At 41.1% G+C, this 23,579-nt stretch overlaps 1 protein-coding gene across 1 annotated transcript in view; it reads right to left on the bottom strand.

Moving 5' to 3' along the window:
- Positions 1-2,746: 2,746 nt before the first annotated feature.
- BRDT (bromodomain testis associated) overlaps positions 2,747-23,579 on the bottom strand; it is a 33,467-nt gene continuing 12,634 nt past the window's right edge. The window contains exons 8-19 of the mRNA XM_063299872.1: positions 18,662-18,846; positions 18,295-18,581; positions 17,682-17,816; positions 14,006-14,061; positions 13,640-13,823; positions 12,541-12,674; positions 11,769-11,916; positions 10,884-11,029; positions 8,839-9,045; positions 5,419-5,624; positions 3,498-3,660; positions 2,747-2,986 (exon numbers count right to left, since the gene is read on the bottom strand). Of these exons, the coding sequence (XP_063155942.1) occupies positions 2,921-2,986; positions 3,498-3,660; positions 5,419-5,624; positions 8,839-9,045; positions 10,884-11,029; positions 11,769-11,916; positions 12,541-12,674; positions 13,640-13,823; positions 14,006-14,061; positions 17,682-17,816; positions 18,295-18,581; positions 18,662-18,846 (1,917 nt within the window). The 3' untranslated portion in view covers positions 2,747-2,920. The remainder of the gene's footprint in view (positions 2,987-3,497; positions 3,661-5,418; positions 5,625-8,838; positions 9,046-10,883; positions 11,030-11,768; positions 11,917-12,540; positions 12,675-13,639; positions 13,824-14,005; positions 14,062-17,681; positions 17,817-18,294; positions 18,582-18,661; positions 18,847-23,579) is intronic.

The following is a 23,579-nucleotide window of genomic DNA, read 5'->3' as shown; positions in this document are numbered from 1 at the left end:
CATCCTGATTAAGCATAACAAGTGTCCACCCTTTTGCCCCCAATACATACTGTCTTAAACTGACCAGTACATGCACATCTGTAGTTGGCTCTAAGCTAGAGGGGCTTCCTAGTTTCCAAAGTTGCTGTAAAAATGAACAAGCTTGTTCACCAAGAGTTTTTCCTACCTCTGTTGCTGATCACCCATTCTCAGCTGCATTTCAGAGGTGAATGTGCTGCAAGCTTCTAAAAGCTCTAGTTCCTCATCATTCCCCTTTTTGCCTCTCACATTAGAGATGGATAAAACATGCCTCCCAATTAACCAGTATTTCAGGGCGTTTGCTTTCTCATGGCAGAAATTATCTACCATAACTGTGCCTCCCTTGTATCAATCCCAGCTTGGGGAAAAAAAGCCATCAAATGCAATTTTGCTTGCGTGCTAGTTTATAGCTATGGAACGACTCTCACGTTTTGCTGGGAGAAACACACTTTACCTGCAAGGCTGCTCTGACACCTTGGTGAGATGAAGACATTTCAGGCCTGTCAGTGCATTTGCTAATACTTTCAGAAATCAATCTTTCCTTGCAGTCTGAAGAAGTGGTTTGCAAACCAATAGATGGATATGTCAACTGTGTGCATGAAGAGGGAGCTAGGAGCTTACTTGCTTATCTTTTTATGAAGGAAGGGGAAAGGCTGCTAATTAATCCAGAGAGTATAGAAAGCTCCAGGGGCAGAACGTTCAGCAGTTGGAAAGTTTGAAGTAGAGAGTTGGGCTGGCATTTTCTATACCTGGATATTTACCAGGTCAGATTCCAAATCTGCAAACAAACCAGTGATGCATGCTGCAAGCATTTGAAATCTGCAGATGGTGAAGGCCAAGTAGAGGAATTGCAAATTCATTTTAAAGGATGATTTTCAGATGAGAAGGCTAGTGCTATAGCAGAGCTCATTGTCATTTTTTTTTCCTACTGGCAGCAGCCGTTCCTTGAACTTCATGGAATGACACTCCACAAAATTTCTCCAACTGTGGAGCAACTAACAGCAAACAAACATAGGAGATTAGAAGTCCTTTCTGTGGACATGCTACGATACTATTGTGCCTGTTCAGACTCAGACTGAAGGCTGGAAGGGTTAACTCAGACATTTCCCAGACAGAACCAAATACTGAGGTAAAAACAGATTGAGATAAATCAGCATAGTTAAATAATATGCTATAATGAAAACTAGAAGAGAATATAACAGGCCCAACTTGGTGTCGTCTACAATTCCTGACTAAAATCACTTAAATGAATCATCAATGATTTACATCCTAGACATCTTTTTCTTAGGCTTGTATTTGCTGAGTGGCAGTTGCCCCATATAGAGCAAGCAATAACTGACCACAATGTGCCTATTGCAGGGATAACTAATGAAATTATCCACAATATCAGAGATTCATACAGTGCTCATTTTGTAAATATGTCATCATTTATCAACAATGTCCCATAGCAGTCTATCTGAGTCTCTGCAGAAGAATAAATATGATCCTAGATCCTAAGATCAGAAATGAAGTATCAACTCCCAGGAGGCCCATATTTGGTTTGCATGACATGCTAAGCAAGCTAGACCTATTTACAGAAATGTGTACCCTGCCCATATTAATAACCTAATTTGTGTAGCTCTGTGACTTTTCTATGACTTAATATGACTTTTCTCTATGACTTAATAGAAATTCACTCAGGCCAGTGGCTATTTCTTACTTGTATTATGGAGGTAGTCATTCTTGAGCAAAAGAATTGCAAGGATTTCCTTGTGGAACACAAGTTCATCAAATAATTCAACTGTTTCCTGTGGATTAAATAGAAACTAAAAGTTTTTCCAACCCTATGCTCACCAATGCAAGAATGCCTGTTTCATGAATATCAACTATCAAGTATGTAATTATAACTGTATTTCCTGTACTTTATTTTATATTGACTTCATTACTGTTCCCCTCACCCCCAAATCTCTGAGGCTAATGCCCCACACATTTTTTTCAATGAATAATTATGCTATAATAAATATGCCACAATACTCTGGTGTTTTTATTAGCAATTATTGTTACGATTAACCAATCTATTTGGAATGGATTCAGAAATTCAAAATTACTAAACTCCAGTATGAAACCTATTTTATTATCATATGAAAGCTGTAAATATAAATGCTCTTTGTTATCAAATAAAAAAAGATTGTAGGTCTGTATTCAAGACTAAAATAAAAATTTAAACCCCACAGAAGACAAAATGACAATGCACTTCCATATTTTTACTAAGAAAAAAAGAATTTATCTTTTTTATATCAAATAGATTTCAGTTCTAAATGTGCTGCAAAATAATGTTAAATGGCCATTTCAAAAAAAAAAAATTCAACAAACTTGTTAGCCAAAAATCAAAGCAAGACAAAAATTAACCTACAGGTACCCTTATTAAAATGTTAAGCATAACAAAAATACATTTACATGTATACAGATAGCAAACATCAGTTACTTTCCAGAGTTTAAGAACTCTCCCCAAAGACTATTTTAGTCTTCATGTGTGTTCCAGATGTATTTAAACACTAGATTTGAGACCTCACATCAATACTTTTGCTTAAAGTCATCACTTCCTAAAATAACATTTGGGTTGACTTTAATGTTCTTTTTGAAACAAATTTTAAAAAATTTAGTTCATCTATGACAATACTCAGAAAATTTCCTTAGAAGGGCTGACTAATTATGCCTCAGAAATTTGCATGGACTTTTTTCGTTTGTTTGTTTTAATAACCACATTTAATTTTATAAAACTGAAATTATACTCATACATTAGCTCTTCAAAAAGATTAATAATAGTGGTACTCCAATATCGGACCAATCTTTTGGAATATTTTCTGCAATCCATGGCCACTCTTTGAAGAACTGCAATCAACACAATCGTCCATCTCCTTCACTACAGGGTTTCTTCAAATGTTGCCATAACATCACTCTGAAAATTCATGTCAATGGTGCTTGTCAACTGTTAAAAACAACAACAACAATAACAACATGGAATTGAGGAAAAAAGACATTTAGTCTGAAGTAAATGTTGCTGAATTTAGTAGAACTGGATTCTGGGTAAATATGCAATTAACTTTCCATCTGTAAAAAGCAAAAGTGGAAAAATGACAACAATGTTGTTGGTGCACAACTATTTTAGGACTGAGAGCTATGTTTGGTTTTCAGTGGCCTGCTACGAGCTGCGTTCTTAAAAGTAACTGAGGGCAAAAAAGAAACAGCTGAGGTTAGGCAAAAAAATGGATCCCTCAACCTTCTTCAGTCTCAGTTTCTAAGCTGGTTCTTCAGACAATTTAAACCAATAAAGTTCTGTCAACTTCGTTCAAAATAAATTAAGCTGATCTTTAGCTCTTTCATTGTGTTAGGGGACCAACATTTTTTAAGCCAATGTTTTTCAACCTCAGCAACTTTAAGAAGTGTAGATTTCAACTCCCAGAATTCCCCAGCCAGCCATGGGTAAGCCACTTGCTTACCGCTTCTCTTCTCCTGCGCTCTTGTTCCAGTTTTCTTGCCAAATTACGGTCTATGACAAGATTTTGTGTTGAGTGTGGTTGCTCTCTTCCAGATGCTGCTGCTTTTGGAGTGGGGCAGATTTCTTTTACTGCTGTGAATTTCAAATCTGTTTCTCTACTGCTTCTAAAGAAAAATAATCAACAACTTTTATGTACGAAGTCAGATATGCAAGCTTCACATTTGAGTGAACAAACACACAAAAGCTATTAGTTACTTACAATCAGCAATGATTTAGTACAGCGATTCGCCCATTGTCACTATAGTAGGTGATGGGATGCCTTAAAAATCAGCACGCTGGATGCATCCACCACTATATGCCGATTGGGGCAAAGCAGTAACATTAACACAAGTTCCCTCACCCTCCCAAAATATCCTGGAAGAGGGTAAAAAGATGTACTGAAATTTCCTGACATTGCTGAAATGGCAGTTGACAAATATAGAGTCATACACATAGTCCTCACTTAATGACCACAATTGGGACTGGAACTTCAGTTGCTAAGTGAAGTAGTCATTAAGCAAATTGACCCAATTTTACGACCTTTTCTGCAGCAGTCGTTAAGTGAATCACCATGGCATTAAGCGAACCACATGGTCATTAAGTGAAGAATGTGGTTCCCCATTGATTTTGCTTGTCAGAAGCCAGCCAGGAAGGTCAAAAATGGTGATCACAGGACACTGCGAAGGTCATAAATGTGAACCAGTCGCTAAGTGCCAAAACTGTGATCACGTGACTGCGGGGATATGGTGACAGTTGTAAGTGCAAGGACTAGTTGCAAGTTGGTTTTCCCAGCAACGCTGTAAGTCTGAACCATCACTAAATGAATGGTTATTTAGCAAGGACTACCTGTAGCTGTTACCATTGCACAGAAAATCTTGTTTTGTACTTGAGTTCTGACTACCTGGGGAGAGCAAGCTTTGGTGGGGGTTACATAGCACCCTTTCATAAGGAAGGAAACATGGTTACAATGAACAATAACAAACATAACAAATGCATAATGAATTGGTTATGGGGAAAATGCCTGTCCATTGTTTCAGGGAGCCAAAACTAAATGAAATATTGTTAAAGCACTTCATCATTCATCAAATGGTAAGTAATCCAGGAATAATGCTATGCAAGCAAGGGGAGAACACACAAAGGACACAGTCTGGCTCAGCAGCACAACTCGGAGTACCATTGCTCCTTTCCAGTTAAAGGTGGCAATGTTGAATATACATTATTAATGACAGTTTGCTCCTTTGAGTCTCATGCAAATGCTTGTGAGTGTCATGTTACCACAGTTGGAGAACAATTCTAAGCTACTAAGGATGATCAGAGTTAATTTTCCCCAAGCCCATTAAGTGTGTGAGCCAAAAATCATAGGATAGGCAATTTGTCCTAATCAAGGAAGCTCACAGCGTGGGGTTTGGGTTTTTTTTTTTGGTAGTGTGAATAAAATGCATCTTAAATGGTGATACCAATTCAATGGGAGTTTAAATTTAAAAGTTTTGGAAAGGCCCTTAGTTTTGCCAGTCTTGATCCCACAGGCTATTCCGGGGGTGGGGGGACGACAGTGTGAAAGCCTGGCTGGTACTTTTACATTTATTATCAACGAAGCTGTCCTACCATTTTCCTATGCTTGAGTGATTCTACTAACCATCATTCTGCTCTCTTCTAGTGTAAACTCAGTCATATTTAGAAATGGAGGCTAACTCTGAAAAGGATATTCAACATTTGCTGTTTTACCAGCATGTCCCCTTGCTATTAACCTTAATTATTTCCTCTTACATAAGAATCAGTTTCACATAGCTACAAAACAACGTAGCTGGAAACCACTCAATGCAAAGTTAGTTAATAGACATGTGAAATAGAGCCTTTCAGTTTAATTCTATAGAATTACAAACCTCTCTTTTTCCTGAGGCTGGTTTTTCAACTTCCTCTCAGCTTGCTCCAATTGTCTTTTTCGTTCCTTTGCCCACTCACTTTCTCCTTTTTCTAGTGCAGCTTTTTGGAACTGTCTGAAGCTTTCATTGGAGGATTTGACTGAGACTGGAGCAGGCACCATCTTACCTAAACTTGTCCAAGAATCTGCATGTTTGACTTTTATATCCTGCAATTATAACCAGCAACGTAGTTCTAAACACAAGCAGATACTGTCTTCCACTTTAGACAGGACTCCCAAAGATAAATAGCAGGTAGAGTGTGAGGGTTTTTTTAAAAAAATGTAATCATTATGTCCTGATAAACTCAAAGCACTTCCACATCACCAACCATATTTGTTCACCATCCCTCAAAGCAGTTGAAGCTAACCTGCAATCAAGTTTATTGAAGCTGAACTTGAAATGATCAGCATGAACAAATCAATTCTTCCTTCCAGCTATCCAGTAAGAAAGTGCATAGAGCAGCATTCAGTGTCCTGTCCCCTGACATCCACATTATTAGTTCACATTGTGTGCATTTGCTTGGTAATTCCCCATCCCCAACCCACCCCTATTAAGGATGAGATGCAAAACTACCAAGGCACTGTTGCTTGGCTGAAATGACTGTATTTTCATATGATGCTATGGCAGCTGAATCTCTACAAGCAGATGGATGAGATTATTTTCCACCTGTGAGCTGGAAGGTAGAATGAAACAACTTACAGCTAATGGGCAATTGACCTGTCTGGAGGCTCTGCGAAGTTTCAGGGACTCCGATCAAAAGATGGCATTTTCTACCATCTTAGATATGTTTCAGTTGAGCCAGAAATACATCAACTCTGCTGTACAACATAGATAATGGTATGAGATCACACAACTTACAACCAAAGAATCCACATGGAAAAGCCCTCACTTGACGATTTAAGACTAAACAACATTATATGTAAATATATGTAACAAATCTCCTAATCTAGGTGAAGCATCTTTGGGAAAGGCAGTAATTTAGTTCCTAAAAATAAAGAAACCAAGAGAAGATATTGAGCCACAGAAACAGCCTGGAAGGCTGCAAATGCATCCAATGAAGTAAAGGCAAATCCTACTCATGACAGCTCAGTTTTGTCAAAAAAATATTTCTTCCCTGTTACAGAAGTTTTTCAATCCAAGTTTACAGTTAGTAGTGGGCCTAAAAGGGGAAAAAAAATTGACTAGTACGAGGAGCATCTCCATGCCACTGATTTACATCTTTCCTTTGTGTGTGTGCTGATGTTACAATGTGTTTTTCTGCTTGAAATGGAGGCTGACATGGGGCTCCCAAACTACAGAGAACCAAGTGGCCATTGGATAGTCCCCGTCTCTCCCCTGTTAATACTGTATTTATTTGTAGAAGAAATATCCTGCAACTTCTATCATTCTAATGGACAATATGTGAAAATACTGTAACCTGTTAGAATGGGTGTAAAATATTTCTGCCACATAATCAGAGTCTGTAAATCAGAACGAAGAGCTTTGGATCACCATCAACTGATTTTCAGCATGCAACGCATACAGCACATTGCTATTGTGAGGAATGATGGAATGTTGTTTTTGCAATGGAAGAAAGCTTGCTTTTCCAGTAAATTGCTAAACTAAGCTTGCTCTTTCAGTAAATAGCTTTGCAAATTCAAGACATGTAGTGCAGAGGATGTGGGATATGTGGCCGGGCGAACAGGAGACAGTTTCTCCGTATTAGCAGGTGTAAAGGAAATAAGCTGCCTAACCAATGCTGAAAATACGCTCACAACCAGTTCTAGCAAGCTTTGCAGTCAAAAAGGACCCTGACTTACTTGCTCCAAGGGGGTTAGCTGCCTTATAAGGGAAGAATAAGGGACTGGAGGAGGTAAAAAGTGGGGAATGGGAGATATAAACAGGGGCGGATCTTCACGTGGTATGTACAGGCGTTTTGGATAGGCTGTTAACTCCTAAGTACCTATCCAGTGGGGAACAGGAGGAGGGCTTCTAATGGCTGGGATAGGGAATCAAACTGTGTGCTTTGTGTAAAGGGGGTGCCTATTTTGGCTGGGCACCCGTCCTTGCAAGAACATTAATAAACTAAACTTTTTGCTGCTTCTCAAGACTGTTAAATTTAGGGGGGGGGGCTTTTCTCACACTTTCAGGTTTATTGCTTTTATTGTTAGGCCTTTACCCTAAAATATGCTTTGTTCACTTGTTTTAATCACAAATCCAGACAATATTGCTGTTCCTCTGATCTTCCTTCCCTCCCTCTTTCCTTGACATGAATTGCAATATTTGTCACCTGAATTACAATTGCAACATCAATTTGTTTAGAATTAATTGATGAAGAAAAAATAAGATTTTTTTTTAAAGGGCTTTACTCAGACTCTGTTTCTTTATGGCTTGTGGATCTGTAATTGTTTCCTGTTTAGCAGAGACATGACATTATTAAAAGAGATCTCTTTGTTTATTTTTATTAACTAAATTCAAACTTAAAAATGCAGTCAAAGACTCCCTTGCTCTTAGGAATACACATGAAGACATAATTCATAAATAACACTGTGCAGATCAGGAAGTAATTAAATGCGTAATTACCAGAAGAAAGTTTCCAATCAAAGTTGTAGGCAATCTTTGAAAAATTGGATTTCTCATTTCTGAGTAAATATTGTAAAGGAATCTTGATGCTACTGAATAGTACAGTATCACTTGTTTTAATTATATTTGACTACTAGTAGTCAAACAATTTTTCAGCAGGGTCAAAGACACTAGTGTGAAAGCTCTACATAGATGTACTTTTTGATATATAAATATACATATACATCCTACCATTCCTCTTTGGGATAAGCAAAAAGAATGAAAGGCAGGAAATAAGAGAAAAAAAATTATAACTACATGAATAGCAACACCTGCCACACAATGAGGTTGCCAGCATGTCATTTTTTGCTGGATACCATATATAATTTATGGAGACCCAGTGTGCATCAATCCAAACCAGCTTTGATGGAGATAACTGTCTGGGGCTGAGAACAACTATCTCCATCAAAGTGCAAAGCATTCCCACAGATCAGGCTAATTAGCCCTTAGAATGCTCTCTGCACCTGCATGGTATTCTGTGGGCATTATTAAACATGCCTTCAGATCAGCTGAAGAAGTAAACTGAGACTGTGTATCCTCCAGATCATTCAGCAGCACTGCTGAATGATTTCTATCATTCCAAGTCCTGGTCTGTTCCTGCTGTAATGATGAAGGGGATGTTTAGAGTTGCATGACGCCCGGGTTTGGGGTGAAGGGAAGGGCTTGGTGACAATGTCAACTGCTTGGAAAGGGTGAGGTGGGTTCTATTTGATGCTCATGTGGATCTGAAGCCACATCTGGTAATATCCAAAGCCATGGCAGAAAATAGCCCATTATTACCTTTACTAGAGAAATCTGAGGTTTAGTCTCTCTCTCTCTTTTATCTTCACAATTATCAGAGCAGCTTTCTGTAAGAGTGGCATGTGCAGATTCTGTCACCTGTTGTCCCCAGCGGCCATCTGGAAAACTAGTCTTCAGCTCTGGAATGTAAGCCGTAGTAGAGGTAGGGTAGTGAGTTTCCAAGCGGGTGAAAAACTCCTCCACTAGCTTTTGTAATTAGATAGAAACATTCACTTGAGTGCTATCAGTTTCAGCATTCTTATCTGTTTGAATTGCAGGGTATATTTACATCTGACAGCCTTCTGGAGGCTTTATTTGTCCCTTGTTTACTCTGCATAGTTTCCAAGTAAGCAGCAGGGCAAGAACGCCCCATGTGGCTACAGCTTTCTATTTTCAGATGCCCGCTTGAGTGTAGAAGGTGCACATTTTCCGTTACTCATTTCCTCCCCCTCCCCTCTGAACGTGGACCACGTGGCCTCCTGCGATGCTCTTTCCAGGCTCCCCAAGGAAGGGCGGGCCTGTAACCTTGCAGCTAATATAAAGCTCTCCATGCCAACTGCTGCCACCCTCTCCCAAAAAATAGGTCATCCCCCCACAGCTAGTGATACTATATATTTTAAAATTCTTTGGTTTCCTTGTCTAAATGAAGAAGTGGCAGTGTGTGCAGTTATAAACCTTTAAAGAGCATTGTTACGCTGCAAAACAATTCCTTGATCGTGCTATAAATCAAATTGCACTGATTAGTTCTGATGTGCATACACTAGTGCCAAACTCTATGTAACTAATAAAGAATCCTAAAAATAAGTAAATAAGTAGCAGCAGCTCCGTGCTCCTTAAGAATTCCAATTATAATCCAACCTAAGTAGGCACATTTTCAGGGCAATAGTGGGGTTCAGTAACTAAGAGTAGTTAACAGACAGTGCCGATTTGCTGCTTCATAGCTACTTTAATGCACCATGTTCATATGCTATTCTTCTTACACCAAGTACCTGTAGCCATGGGTATCTCTAGGCCCAGGTTTCTCAACCTTGGCAACTTTAAGATGTATGGACTTCAACTCCCAGAATTCCCCAGCCAGCCAGTACCTCCAAAACATAATGAAGTCAGTGATGTGACTCCAGCCAACCTCAGAATGCTAAGAACATGACCTCTTGGTCCTTTCTTCAGACCATCAAGGGAGGAATCCAGTCAACTAGTACCCCACTGCCTGAGCTACAGCCGCTCCTGGAGTGCCATAAATCCTCACCATCTCCAGGCAAAAAGGGAAAAATATTAAATTGCTATTTCCCCTCATGTTTTCAGCATACATGCTGTGCATGTTCATCTAGCCACTCCCCAAAATAAATAAGCCATAAGAGACGACCAGAAAACATGAGCTGAACGGTTGGTAATGAGCAGCCTAGTTTTTCAAGACGTCATTCTTCTGCACGTACACGTTCTGACAGCATGACACTGTAATTTTGTGTCCAGGTGCTACTTACATTGATAGAAAAGGCATATGCTAAGCCAGTGTTTCTCAACCTTGGCAACTTGAAGATATCTGGACTTCAACTCCCAGAATGCTGGCTGGGGATCTCTGGGAGCTGAAGTCCAGACATCTTAAAGTTGCCAGGGTTGAGAAACACTGCTAAACAGTATGCCACGTCCACATTTGGAATGTCTGCGGGAATTGGGTGAGTTACTAGGATAAAACAAAACCAGGCACCTCAGTCATTCCCTTGGGATGCCCCAACAACCAACTTAAGACACCCTCACTCTACCCCAGCACCTGGGTAAAAAGCCAGGTCTTGATGGCCTTCTGGAAGGCTAAAAGGGAGGGGGCCTGCTGGATCAATGGGGAGAGGGTGTTCCATAAGGTAGGGGGAGCCATGGAAAAGCCATGCTTCCAAGGTCCCACTAGATGGCAACATTCCAGGGAAGGGACCTGGAGCGTGCCTGCCCTATCCAATCTATCTAGGACAGACCAATAACCTCAGAGAGAGGCAGTCCTACAAATAACCTGCCATGTAGGGATTTAAAGTGATAACCACCACCTTGAATTGCACCCGGAAGAAAACTGGAAGGCAGTGCAGCTCTCGCAACAGAGATGTGCTGTGGGCGAACGTAGAGGCACCCAGCACTGTGCACACTACTATGTTCTGGACCAGCTTTAGCCTCCAAGTGGCCTTCAAGGACAGCCCCATGTAAAATGCTATTAAAGTAATCCAAACAGGAAGTGACTAAGGCGTGAATGACTAAGCAACACCTCCTGGTCCAGGAAAGGGCGCTGGCATGCCTTTTTGTAGTCCCTCCTTCCACCCCTATGCATTTATGTTGAATAAACTTCACTTCATGAATGAAAACATGAAAATAGCTAAGGCTGAAGTGTTCAACATTATCTAATGCCACAGTATAATTCCATAGTATAATTTTCATAGATTACCAATTTTAGGTAACTATTGGTAGATAAACCAGCAAAACCCAAGTGCCTTTTTTATCACAGTATTTAGACCAGATGAGTCCCAAAGATTTAGGGCACTTCCATATGGGGCTTTGAAGTGCTCCGCTCCAGATCTGCTCATTCTTATGCTATCAGCCAAGCACAGAAGCTGAATGAATGGCTTATTTTGCTGCAGACACATTAAGCCACAGCAACCCTACTTTTTCTTTCAAAGAGCTGCAGCTCTGCAGCTTCCATTCCCCCCATCTGCAGGAACTGGCATCTAGCCCTGCCTCTTTTCCTCTCTTCTCTCCCGTAGCAGGGACACTTGACTCCCCCCACCCACCTCCTTTATCTTCCTGCAAAATTGTTCTCTACATTGTGAATTGGGCAGCTGCGATGCAGTCATGGTTCAGCTTCATATTGTTTTGGGAGGGCTTGGGGAGTGGAAATGGTGACAGCAGGAGAGCACACTTAGTATGTGATGTTAATATTTGCAGCCAATACATACTTTGCTCTTGGTCAGTTGGTGTTAAGTTGGCAATTCCCAAAGAGGATTTAATCTGGAGAACAGGTGGCTGCCCCTGATGCAATAGTGATGGTTTCTGAGTATCTTTCACGTTGTCTGAAGGGTTATTTGGAGAGGAAAAACAGGATACCTACAGGAAAGTTTCAAAGTCTTAAAGGAACTTTATCACAGTTGTAGAGGTCCCTCACCCTATAATGGTTTTGCTTACAGATGGAGAGGCTGGCATGCCTTTTTGTATTCCCTCCTTCCACCCCTATGCATTTCTGTTGGATAAACTTCACTTCATGGATGAAAATATGAAAATACCTAAGGCTGAAGTGTTCAAGATTATTTAATGCCACTTATTCCCACAACTGCTGCAAACCAAGTTTTTAAAATATGAAGTGCTTTCTAACTCTATCTCTAACCTTCCCCCTCCAAACCCCCCTCTTTTGGTTCAGGAGAATTGATGCTTTCTAATGAAGAAGAAGAAAAAAAATAAAACAGCAATAAATTTTCTTTCTAATCAAGTAACTTTTAGTAAAGTTGCAATAATTAATTGGTTGATGGGTTTTGTTTGGGGAGGTGGGTTGAGTTAAAAAGGGAAATACTGGCTCCAACCCAGTATTAGCCATGTGAAGACAGAACAATTCTGCCCACCAAAACCACCCTTCTTTAAGGGTCTTCCATAAATGCAAACCACTGAAGATATCAAGACACTGAAAAGAATAAAGTTGAAAGAATGAACTTTAAATGAAGAGCCACTTCATTTCACAATGTTATCAGTGATATCCACCTCTGAAAGCATGCGAGGAGAAGGGCTGTCAGAAGCCTGGGTTGCCAATAAGTCACTCTGAGTTGCCTGCTGAACTGGAGTGCGGTGCAGGGGTGACACAACAGCTACTATACCTGCAAGAAGGGAAACACATAGAAGAATGCCAATGCCATGTTGCATCTCCTCACATTTAGAAAAGCCACCGTGACAGCTTCATTCACAGTGATGAGTTGGCAAACTTATAACTGCATTGCTCCAAGTCAATTAGGGCTTTTGAATTTGATGAACCATGTGCAGAATCCCTTTTGACAGCCCCATCACAATCCCAGAGTTTCATTTCAGGTTGAGAAGACAGAGCTACATGAAAAGCATCTCCAGGAAGGAAGGCACCTAAGAAGAAAGCTTCTATACAGGGCACCCAATTTGCTGATACATAACGTAGCTGAGCAAATGTAAGGGCTTTGGGTAGAAATGGAGAAGAAGTTGGATAGAGAAATCTATCCAAATATTTTCCAAAATAATGGTAGGTTTTGGATGGCAGGCCTGCAAGGAACTGAAACAAGTGTCGGATAGATGGTGGGTAAAACACAATCAGTTGGAAGCATGTGTGAACATGCAGGTCTTCTTCCATGAGCTGTTTGAACATGGAACACCTTTTTGGATAGGTCTCTTGGTCTCTTTCCCTCTCTCAGAAAAAAAGAACATAGCAGAATACCCCTTTTATCACAGTCTTCGGACCCAAATATTTGCATATATTCACTTCTCAAGTATGTAAATACTGTGTCTGAGTGGCATCACCACTTTTCCCTTGATTTAGAAGGCAGTTTGCAACATTTATTTTAAAGCACAGGCTTCTGCTTTGCTGGTCCACTTGTAGATTCTGGCAAATATTACAAAGATGCTTTAAGTCTCCACTGTTCTTGCAGTCTAAAAACCCCAAAATCCATGGCAATATCCACCCCTCTCAAAGAAGCAGAGGCACTTTATTCCAGATACACTTTTCTACTTTCCCAACTACAGAAATGTGTTTTTGAGCAGCTCTGAAAAACCAGCTGAGTGTATCCTACTGGAGCATTAGAACTCCTAGAGAAAGTTTTACCTGAAGGAGAAACAATGCTTTGTTCTTGTAGTTTAAGTGGACTGTGCTGTAAAGGCTGAGAGTATGACAGTAATGGGTGGGAGCCCCTGGCTTCGGTTGTTCTTTGAGACAGCTTGCTAATAGGTGAAGCGCTCCATATTTGAGGAACAACATTGCAGGACATCTTTGGATGATGCAGTGGGATCTGATGTGGAGGAAATCAAAAACATTATAGACATTTTGTATTTTGTGAATCTTTCATGCCAAGTGTTCTATATAAGAAGCTGTGTTTCAGTGAGAGTGCCATTTTGAAAAATCAGAAGGAGCAGGAGATGTGGAGAAGCCCAAGCTGAAGAATTCAGGGCTTGAAAGATGAGAAAAGTTTACCTTAAGCTGTTCTCTGCAGAACTTTTTCCCATTTCCATTTTGTTTGATGTGTACTTCTGTAAAAAGATGGCAAAAGTCAGGTGTTTATAGCATACGTATATATAGTGACATGTTACTGTATGGACATTTGCCATCACACATAGTATTCATTGTAAAGCCTTCTTATTCCATATTTCTTCTATCATTTGTTATCTGGGAACGGTTTGATCCTGTTGGGCCTGAGGAAGTGGACAGAATCCTCCGGACTGTGAATGCAACCACATGCCACCTTGACCCATGCCCTTCCTGGCTGGTAAAATCACCCCGGGAGGTAACTTGTGGTTGGGTCCAGGCGATGGTTAATGCATCCTTGAGGGAGGGGGTGTTTCTGGCTGCCTTTAAGGAGTCGCTGGTACACCTCCTCCTCAAGCCGCCATCCCTGGCCCCTACTATACTGGGCAATTTTCTCCCTGTTTTCCACCTTCCCTTTTTGGGAAAGGTGGTTGAGAAAGTAGTCTGCAGCTCCAGAGGATTCTGGAGGAAATGGATTATCTAGACCCCTTTCAGTCAGGTTTCAGGCTGGGATATGGGACGGAGACTGCATTGGTCGCACTTATGGATGATCTCTGGCAGGAGCAGGATGGAAGGAGTGCATCCATCCTGGCTCTCTTGGACCTCTCAGCAGCTTTCGATACCATCAACCATGGTATCCTTTTGGGGCGGCTCAAGGAGTTGGGGGTGGGTGGCGTGGTGCTGCGCTGGTTCACCTCCTTCCTCCAGGGCCGGTCCCAATCGGTGGTGATAGGGGGTGAGAGATCCAACCCTCGACCTCTCCTTTGTGGGGTGCCGCAGGGTTCGGTTCTCTCTCCTCTCCTATTCAACATCTACATGAAACCGCTGGGTGAGATAATCCGTCACCATGGGATGAGGTATCATCAATGTGCTGATGATACCCAGTTATATATCTCGATCCTGGGTAAAGTAAGTGATGTGGTTTCCACCGTCTCCAAGTGCCTGGGCGCTGTGGGGGTCTGTATGGGGAACAACAGGCTTCAACTGAACCCTGGTAAGATGGAGTGGTTGTGGGTTGATGGCCCCTCGGTTTCCAGGAAATTGTCATCTTTGGTTCTGGATGGGGTAGCACTGCCCCATTTGGAACCAGTGCAGAACCTGGGGGTCCTCCTGGACTCGTGACTCCTGCTCAAAGAGCAGGTAGAAATCACAGCCAGGAGGGCCTTTGCACGTCTTCGGGTGGTGCGCCAGGTCTGCCCATTCCTGGATCGAGATGCCCTCCGAAGAGTCACTCATGCCCTTGTCATCTCCCACATAGACTATTGCAATGCGCTTTACATGGGGCTACCCCAGAAGAGTATCCGGAAGCTTCAGCTGGTCCAGAATGCAGCTGTGCGGACAGTTATTGGTGCTGCTAAATCAGCACATGTGACACCACTGTTACGCAAGCTGCATTGGGTACCAGTTTGCTTCTGGGTCCAATTCAAGGTGTTGGTTATTACCTTTAAAGCCCTACATGGCCTGGGACCAGGTTACCTGAGGGACCGTCTCATCCCCATAACATCGACCCGCCCTACCCGGTCAGGCAAAGAGGGCATACTACGGACCCCATCAGCAAAGGAATTTCATCTAACGGGGTCCAGGAGGTGGGCCTTCTCGGCAGTGGCACCCGCCCTTTGGAATATCTTGTCCCCGGAGTTGAGACAGGTTTCCTTGCTCCCGGCCTTCTGGAAGAAATTGAAGACTTGGTTCTGCTGCCTTGCTTGGGATGGGGAGGGTAACAGCTCCACCTGGGTGTGGTTGGCACCATAGCACCCCCTATTAATTGTGATTCCATCTCCTCTTGGATTTTATATTCATTATCTTATCTATGTTTTTAGACTGTAACTTAGGTTTATATATTTTTATTATTACTTTTATTGTAACCCGCCCAGAGTCTCCCATTGGGGGAGATGGGCGGTGATATAAATTTAAATAATAAATAATAAATTTGTGGCATTTCCAACAAAGATCTTTCTAAGATGTAATAGGTACTTTTTATTATCCCATTAAATTTATTTCACACATTTTGCACATCTCCTAGAAATCTGATTTAGATAACTGGGGACATGGGTGAGCTCTATGTTGCAGTGAAGAAACTATGTAGGGATGTCAGCACCTGATATCCCCAACATCTTTCCAAAGTTTATTGCCAATCCAGCTTGTCCCTTTTTCTACAGCACAACTATAGGCCAAATATTGTGGGCTACTTCAAGATTCCCTAGGGAAATTTAAAAAAGCAGTTAGACTAAAAGTTGTCATTAATACCAGATAAGTCCACAAAGATCCATTGATGGATTAAAAAATTTACCAGAAGGAAATTTGTCCAAGGCCACCACAGATCTACTATGAAGGTTTTATATTCGTGATCCTGTAGGATATTTAAATTTATAGCTTATTCTACATTAAGTATATCTAGCAAATCTGAGAAATTCCATGCCTACAAATGTTGCCATTCATACCAATTAGTCAAATGTGTTTGTTTATTACAAATGTTCTTGTCCTGGTCTGTCATTTCCAGAATCCTTCTATTTAGAAGCAAACTGGAACTCTATTTTTAACCAAGTACCAGATGCTAAGCAGACAGACTGACCAATTTCATACAAATCCTAGGTCAGTTTTTTCCCCCTCCACATCTCTAATTTTATATGAAATCACACTGGATACAATATATTTTGATTCATGTGAATTGCTTTAGTTTGCGTAAAAATAGGTATTTCTCTGACTACCTTAAAGGTGAAGGCTTATGCAATCATGGCCCCAAACAATTTTAGCCAAGTGTCAAATTCTAATTATTGGATCTATATATACAAACTACAAGTCTGCCATTGATATAGTCCTTCCATTTTATTTTTATGTCTTCTGCTTTTAAATTTACATTAGTGCATGTACTCTGACATGCAAAAGAAACTTGGGTATTGTACAATAATTCTAGAATAGCATTTCTCAACCTCAGCAGAGCTGAAACCAAACATCTTAAAGTTGCTGAAGTTGAAAAACACTGTTCTAGGATGTATTCACCAGGAAGTAAGTTCAATAGAAATGCCTTTCGAGTAAGCATGCTTAGAATCTGCAGTGTATACAGTATTCTGTGTGAATGCTGTTCCAGCAAATACTCAAGGTGGGCTGGTAGCAGAATAAAATTATGGATGAGAGTATGAATAAAGTTCTTCAAGACTACTTAATCAGTAGTTTGCCTTTTTGTGTAAAGAAGAAAAAAAAATGAACTTGTGATTTAGGGCTTTGATGATTAGACAGGATAGATGATAGAAAGAAGAGAGTCACGATATAACTTTAAAGAGAGAGGTTAAAATATAATCGTGTTTATGACTGCTGTGAAGAGGACCAGAAGCCAATTCTTTATACCTTTCTTTATACCTTTCTCTTTTTTCCCCTACTTTCTACTTTTTTTCTCTTTGCACTTCTAGCTTTTTCTTTTATTTCTCCCTTTTTTCTTCTTCTTCTTCTTCTTTGTCCTATTTTAGTTTGCATTAGTTCTTATTATTGTTGTTGAAACTTTCAGTAAAAATTATGTAGATGTAGATGTATATAAAAGACAACTTAATCAGAAGTTCAGCTTTCTAGATCAAACTTATACAGGAAGTCTGCCAGAGCCATTCTTTCTGAAAAATCTTAATAAAAGAACCTGATTCAGCATCACTGCTATCAGATGAGCTGGAATCATTGCTTGTACTTTCAGAAGCAGAGGAGGCATTGCTGCTACTGCTTTCACTTAGCCGACTAGGCCTTCCGTAGATTTTTGACACAGCGTTGTTTTCAGCTGCAAGACACAGAGGAGAACGTAACAAAGCTGCCGTCTTGGAAATTGGTGAAAAAGGAACAACATTCATGCCAAAGTAAATGATATGGATATAACTGGCATTTTTATGCTAATAATGTTTGCCATTGGACAGAGTGCAATTGCTTCACCTATTCCTATGGCACATTCCAGAAAAGTGTACTGCTGGATAAAGTGCCAGGAGATTATGGCAGTGTTTCTACCCTTCAAGATTCCTACACCATTCTTTCATTAGAGAGGGCTCACTTACATTTTGCATTTTGCTTGACTGAGCAGAGCAGCCCACTGACATCCAGCAACGTCTGATCCTGTTGCTTCTCCAAAGTAAATTGGTCTTTTGGTTTTCTTGCTGTATACGAAGGGAAGGGGGAGGAGATGACTATCAGGAACAATATCCAAGCAACGGCCTAGAAAAAACATACAATTTCCCCTCTCCTTTTGTGCATATTGCGTAACACACCATAATGTTTCTTGGGCCTTTTTCTCAAGCAAGCCATTACGTATTTCTCCAGTACCCGTAAAGTTGATGCTTTGAGAGCTTCAAAGTCTATTTCTATTTCATCAGGATTTGAATGCCTCAGCGATGGTTCCCTTGACTGAATAATATATACCACTCTGCCAAGCTTCTCCCCGGGGAGTTTATTTATGTCCAGACTTAATTGCCTCTTTTCATCATAAGTCATTGGCTTGGCAGTATCCTCATCCTCAGACTTGAGTTCCTCTTGCTGCTTGATTTTCTTTGAATGACTGCAAGAGAGAAAATAAACAATCATTAACTCCAGGTCCAGCGGCTTTAAGTACAAATTCAAGCCAACAAGCAGCCTTACATGTTCAAAGACATTTTCTTCTTCAGCTTTTTCATTTGCTTCATCTTTCTGCTTTTCTGAGTCCCAGACTTGATTTTCACTTTGCTTTTTATTTTTTCCTTCTTAGATTTCACTTTCGTTCTCTTTCTCAATCTGGGTAAGGTTGTTTTAGCCAAAGCTTGCAATTGCTGATGAACAGCTTTAAGCTAGAGAGAGAGACAGAGAGAGGGATGCTAAAAAATCTGATTTACTGAAAATTGCAGTGTTCTGTGAGTGCATGTGAGTGTTCCTGAGTGTTCGGACTGAGCAATTAGTGGAGCAGGTTTTATTTATATTTCAAATTTCTATCACCGCCCATCTCCCCCAAAAGGGGGACTCTGGGCAATTTACAATAAAATAAACAATCAAAACCATAAAGCATAAATTATCTTTAACTATATACATAACAGGAAAGGAGGTGTATTTATAGGGCTTACATTACAGGTAATTACATTATAAGTAGACCTCGTTTAACGTCCACTTGTTTGGTGACTGTTTGAAGTTATGAGAGTGCTGAATGAGGGGTACTTAGGACTAGTCCTCATAGTTGCAGCCATTGCAGCATCCCCACGGTCACATGTTTGCCATTCGGGGCTTGGCAACTGGCTTGCAATTATGACATTGCAGCATCCCACGCTCACGGGATTGCCGTTTGCAATCTTCACTGCTGGTTTCCAACAAGCAAAGTCAATGGGGAAGCTGGCAGGGGTAGTAAATGGTTGCTGCAGCCATGCGAGATTTGCCTACTGACAGCAACTGGGACAGCCAGAACTGCCACCCTAAGTTGCGTGGTCATATGACATCGTGCCTTGTGATTAGTGATGGAGTTCCCAGTCCCGATTACCGTTGGTAAGCAAGGACTACCTGTACTTACACATTATAGTAAAGTCCAGCACCTAGCTAACTGCATCGTAAATCATGGGGTGCTGAAAAGTCAGTCAGTGCTATTGGATTTACACCTCTTTCATGAACGAGGTCTATGATTTTTTTTCAAAAGGGAGAGTGAGTGCTAGAGAATATACAGACCTTTTGCTCCTCTTTTCCTAGAGGTTTTTTTCTCATCACTTTTGTGAGCAACTTGCTTACGTGGAAGATATTTGGCATTTTAAAATACATTTCCTTTGTAGCTCCTTTCCCACCATGTGGCTGTGGAGGATCTAACTTCTCTCATGTGCTTGGAACCTTGAATAATTATAACTTCCACCAACACCTTTTTGATTATAGGCAATAAGAGCAAACCAAACACTCTAATGTGACAACAAAGATAATTATAGAAGTCCCACCACTTCTTCGTGAACTAAAACAGTGAGCACTTCCAGAGGCTAATTTTTCTCTGCCTTTCGGGCTCCAGGCCATCTGTCATACAACACTGCCTGCAAATCAACATTGATGCAATGACGATTTCCAAAATCTCCAATTCCTTTATCCCCTTTGGAAATCTCACTTACATTTCCCCCCTCATTTCAGAGACAGATGAAATATTTGTATTGCAATCAATTCATCCTGGCTTTGTTGGCATGTTTCTCAATAAAGTGAGTGCCTCATAGAGACCTCCCTCTCAGCTAATTTTTCATTCAGCCCAGTTAGGAGGAAAAGCCTACAAATGCAATTTTGCTAGGAAGTTGCTCTCACAGAGTTTGATGTTTAGCAATTCCTTCAGAATTTGCCAGGGGAAAACACTTGACAGGGTTCCCTAGAATGCCACCTTCACTTTGCAATGCTGACCCAATGCTATGACGAACATACAGTGTATGGACATAACCTAAATGCTTTCAGTACATTTGTTATCAATTCAAAATTTTATCTGCCATTGTAATCTCCCCCATAGCAGCCTGTTGGGAACATGTTTTGTAAATTAGCAATAAATGTTTACAGCAGTGGAGGCCAATGGCTTTATTTTGCATAGGATGTTAGCTTGGACTGAGCTACGATGGAAGGCGTTTTCTGTGAGCCCTGAACTTGCAACTCCTATAAAGCGATAATATGCTAAGAATATTTGAATTTGTAGCTATTTGTGAGTTGGTCTTAGATCGCTTTGGGGAGGATTAGCCAAGGAAAAAAACAGGAGTGTGACAGGAAAGCTCCCTTGGCCCCAAGGCAAACCTCTCAGATGGTATGCTGGGTGGCAAAATGCCATTTTGCAAAGGTTGACTTTGATGCTGGCAGAGTGAAGGCCAAACCTCCTTGACTGAAGGATAGGCCGGCATGTGAAGCTGCATTATTCTCAGAAGCCCACAGGCTTGAGTTAGAAAGTTTGGGACATACTTCTTGGCAAATAAGGAAATAATTGAAATGAATGATGTATGGTTTCTGCATCGAGCCAACCTCAGTATTTATCTCAGTGGGTTCTGGAGCTTTCTATTCTTATGGGGGGTTGAGCAGGGGTCAAGAGAATTTCTGCTTCTGCCATGGGTCAGATTCTGGGGGGTAGCAGGTAGGAATATGAGGATGCAATTGAGATGCAGCTGAGATCAGGCGGCCAATATATTTGGTGGCTTCAGATTGGGAAAAAAAAATCCAAACAGGAAGTGACTAGATATGTTCTAGAGAAAACATGCTTATGTTTTTTGCACACATAAACTGGTGTCAGGGAGGAATGCCAGCAGTGGCAGCTGAGGGTTGTCTCTTGGAGATAGAGCAGACTGTATCAGTCTAAAGCCACCAGATTTCGGCTGCAAAGATCCAGATAACCACTAGATAGCAGCAAAGTGTTTCTTTCCTGTATCTCCTTGCTGCCATCTAGTGGTTGCCTTAGTCAGTGCACACTGAACCTGGCTGCAGAACTCTCTGCAGCCCATTTCTGCCTCTCACTCAACCCACACCCCTTTTGTTGCCCTAGCCAAATCTCTAGGCTCTTCTATGAGCACACAGTTACCCTGCAGCAAAGTGGAACCAGGTTCTTTGAAGATCAAAGGCTTGGCTGAAGTTGTAAGCCCTAAGGCAGCCGCCACCCCTATCTTGACTGCATTTATGCCATTGGTGACAAACCTCATTACTGAGGACTTTCTACTGTTGATTTGTTAGTCACAGTACATTTGTAATGACCAAGCAGTGAAATTGTTTTAGAACAGTGTTTCTCAACCTCAGCAGCTTTAAGATCATCCAGAGAGGGCATGTTGCGGACCCCGTCCATAAGAGAATTTCATCTGGTGGGGTCCAGGAAATGGGCCTTCTCCGTAGTGGCCCCTGCTCTCTGGAATATCTTGCCCCCGGAGGTGAGGCAGGCCTCCTCACTCCTGACCTTCCGGAAGGCCCTGAAGACCTGGTTCTGCTGTCTCGCCTGGGGCGGGAAAGTGAATAACCATTCTTGGGGGTGGCTCGCACCCTAGAGTCCCTCCCACCAGCCTGGATTTTATACCTTTCTTGGATTCTATATTTGTTTACTGTATTTTATAATAACTGTTTTTATGAGATTTTAATGTTTATATTTCGAGCTCGATTTTATTGTAAACCGCCCAGAGTCTCTCTTTTGGGGGAGATGGGCGGTGGCTAAATTTGATCAATCAATCAATCAATCAATAAAGATGTGTGGACTTCAACTCCCAGAATCCCCCAGCCAGCATCCTGACTTGGGGATTCTGGGAGTTGAAGTCCACAGCTCTTAAAGTTGCTGAGGTTGAGAAACACTGCTTTAGAGCATGCTCTTAAGTCTAGCTTCATTTACTGACAGTTGCTGTGGAAAGTGTCACATGTCTTGTATTCATAATAAAAGCTAAAAATATACACAGCTTAACAAATGTATATACAATATCTACTGTAGAAACATATATGATATATACCAGTATATATACAAACCTTCACGCATACACCAAGAGTTTTTCTTTCTCTCTGAACTTTCAAGTGATAGGCAGGGGAAATAAGAGAGAAGTCTATAATTCAGTCTATATGACATAATAATTAGAATGGTAATTACTAATTATCTATTCAATATGACACTCTTCTTTATTTTCTTCAATGGAGCAGAACTTGGGGGTTGTAGTAAAGTTGGAGAAATGAATGAAAGCAGTGCAAATTGATAGGCTTTGTCATGAGAAGCAAGGAAATAACTTGGGGACTAGGACTCTGGGTGCCCCAGGTTTGTAATGAGCAGGATGTAGGAAAGATGCCTCAGATGTCAAAGTAAACAGGGAGAAAATAAGATAATTTGATTACTGGATGTATTAAGGGGCTTCTTAGTAAACGAAGTGAAGCCTGCAAAGAAATCAAAATAAAAGAGGAAGGAGATGAAAGGAAGAAACAGAAGTTAGAATTTGGAAAAAAAATATAAGAAGTGTAGAGTTGTGCAATTTGGGGCAATTAATACACAAACCAAGGGGCAAGGAATAGGCCTAGGGACTTCACCTGAGGCAGGCAGACTTGACCCAGAGAGACCAAGTTTGGAAGTAAAGGCTAGAGAAAAGAAAAGGAAGTAGTTAGCATAAGAAAGCATCCTGAGAAGGTAAAACTGGGTAAAACATTTCAGGTGAGACAGAAGGACTACTTGAGAGTAAGGGAAGAGGCTAGGATAACTCATGAGTCTGAGGCAACTTAAGACAAAGCAAAGGTATGAGACAAATGTTCCACTTGAGAGAGTAAGAGAAAGGTTACTTGTGAGTAAGAGGCAAAGAGAGCACACAAGACGTTCTCCTTGCTATGTACCTTGCTGTCACGTCTGCCTGCAACTTAAGTTCAAGTGAAGTTGATCAGCCAGGAAAATCCACCTGTGAAGGGAGTTGCCCAATGCACCAGTTGGAGAGAGGACTGAGGCCAGGAGGGCAAGGAGTGTCCAGTTTGTGATGGCAAGAGAGCATATCAGGACTGGCAGAGCCAAAGAGCTGCCAAGGAACTGCTTGGCTTTAAAGGAGATAGCAAAGAGACTCAAAAATTCAAGGTGTCAGAAGTAAGACTTTTTGCATAGCAA

This window comes from Candoia aspera, chromosome 3 (genome assembly GCF_035149785.1).
Source record: "Candoia aspera isolate rCanAsp1 chromosome 3, rCanAsp1.hap2, whole genome shotgun sequence".
In the NCBI taxonomy this organism is placed as follows: domain Eukaryota; kingdom Metazoa; phylum Chordata; class Lepidosauria; order Squamata; family Boidae; genus Candoia; species Candoia aspera.
This window is presented reverse-complemented; position numbering and strand designations above follow the sequence as displayed.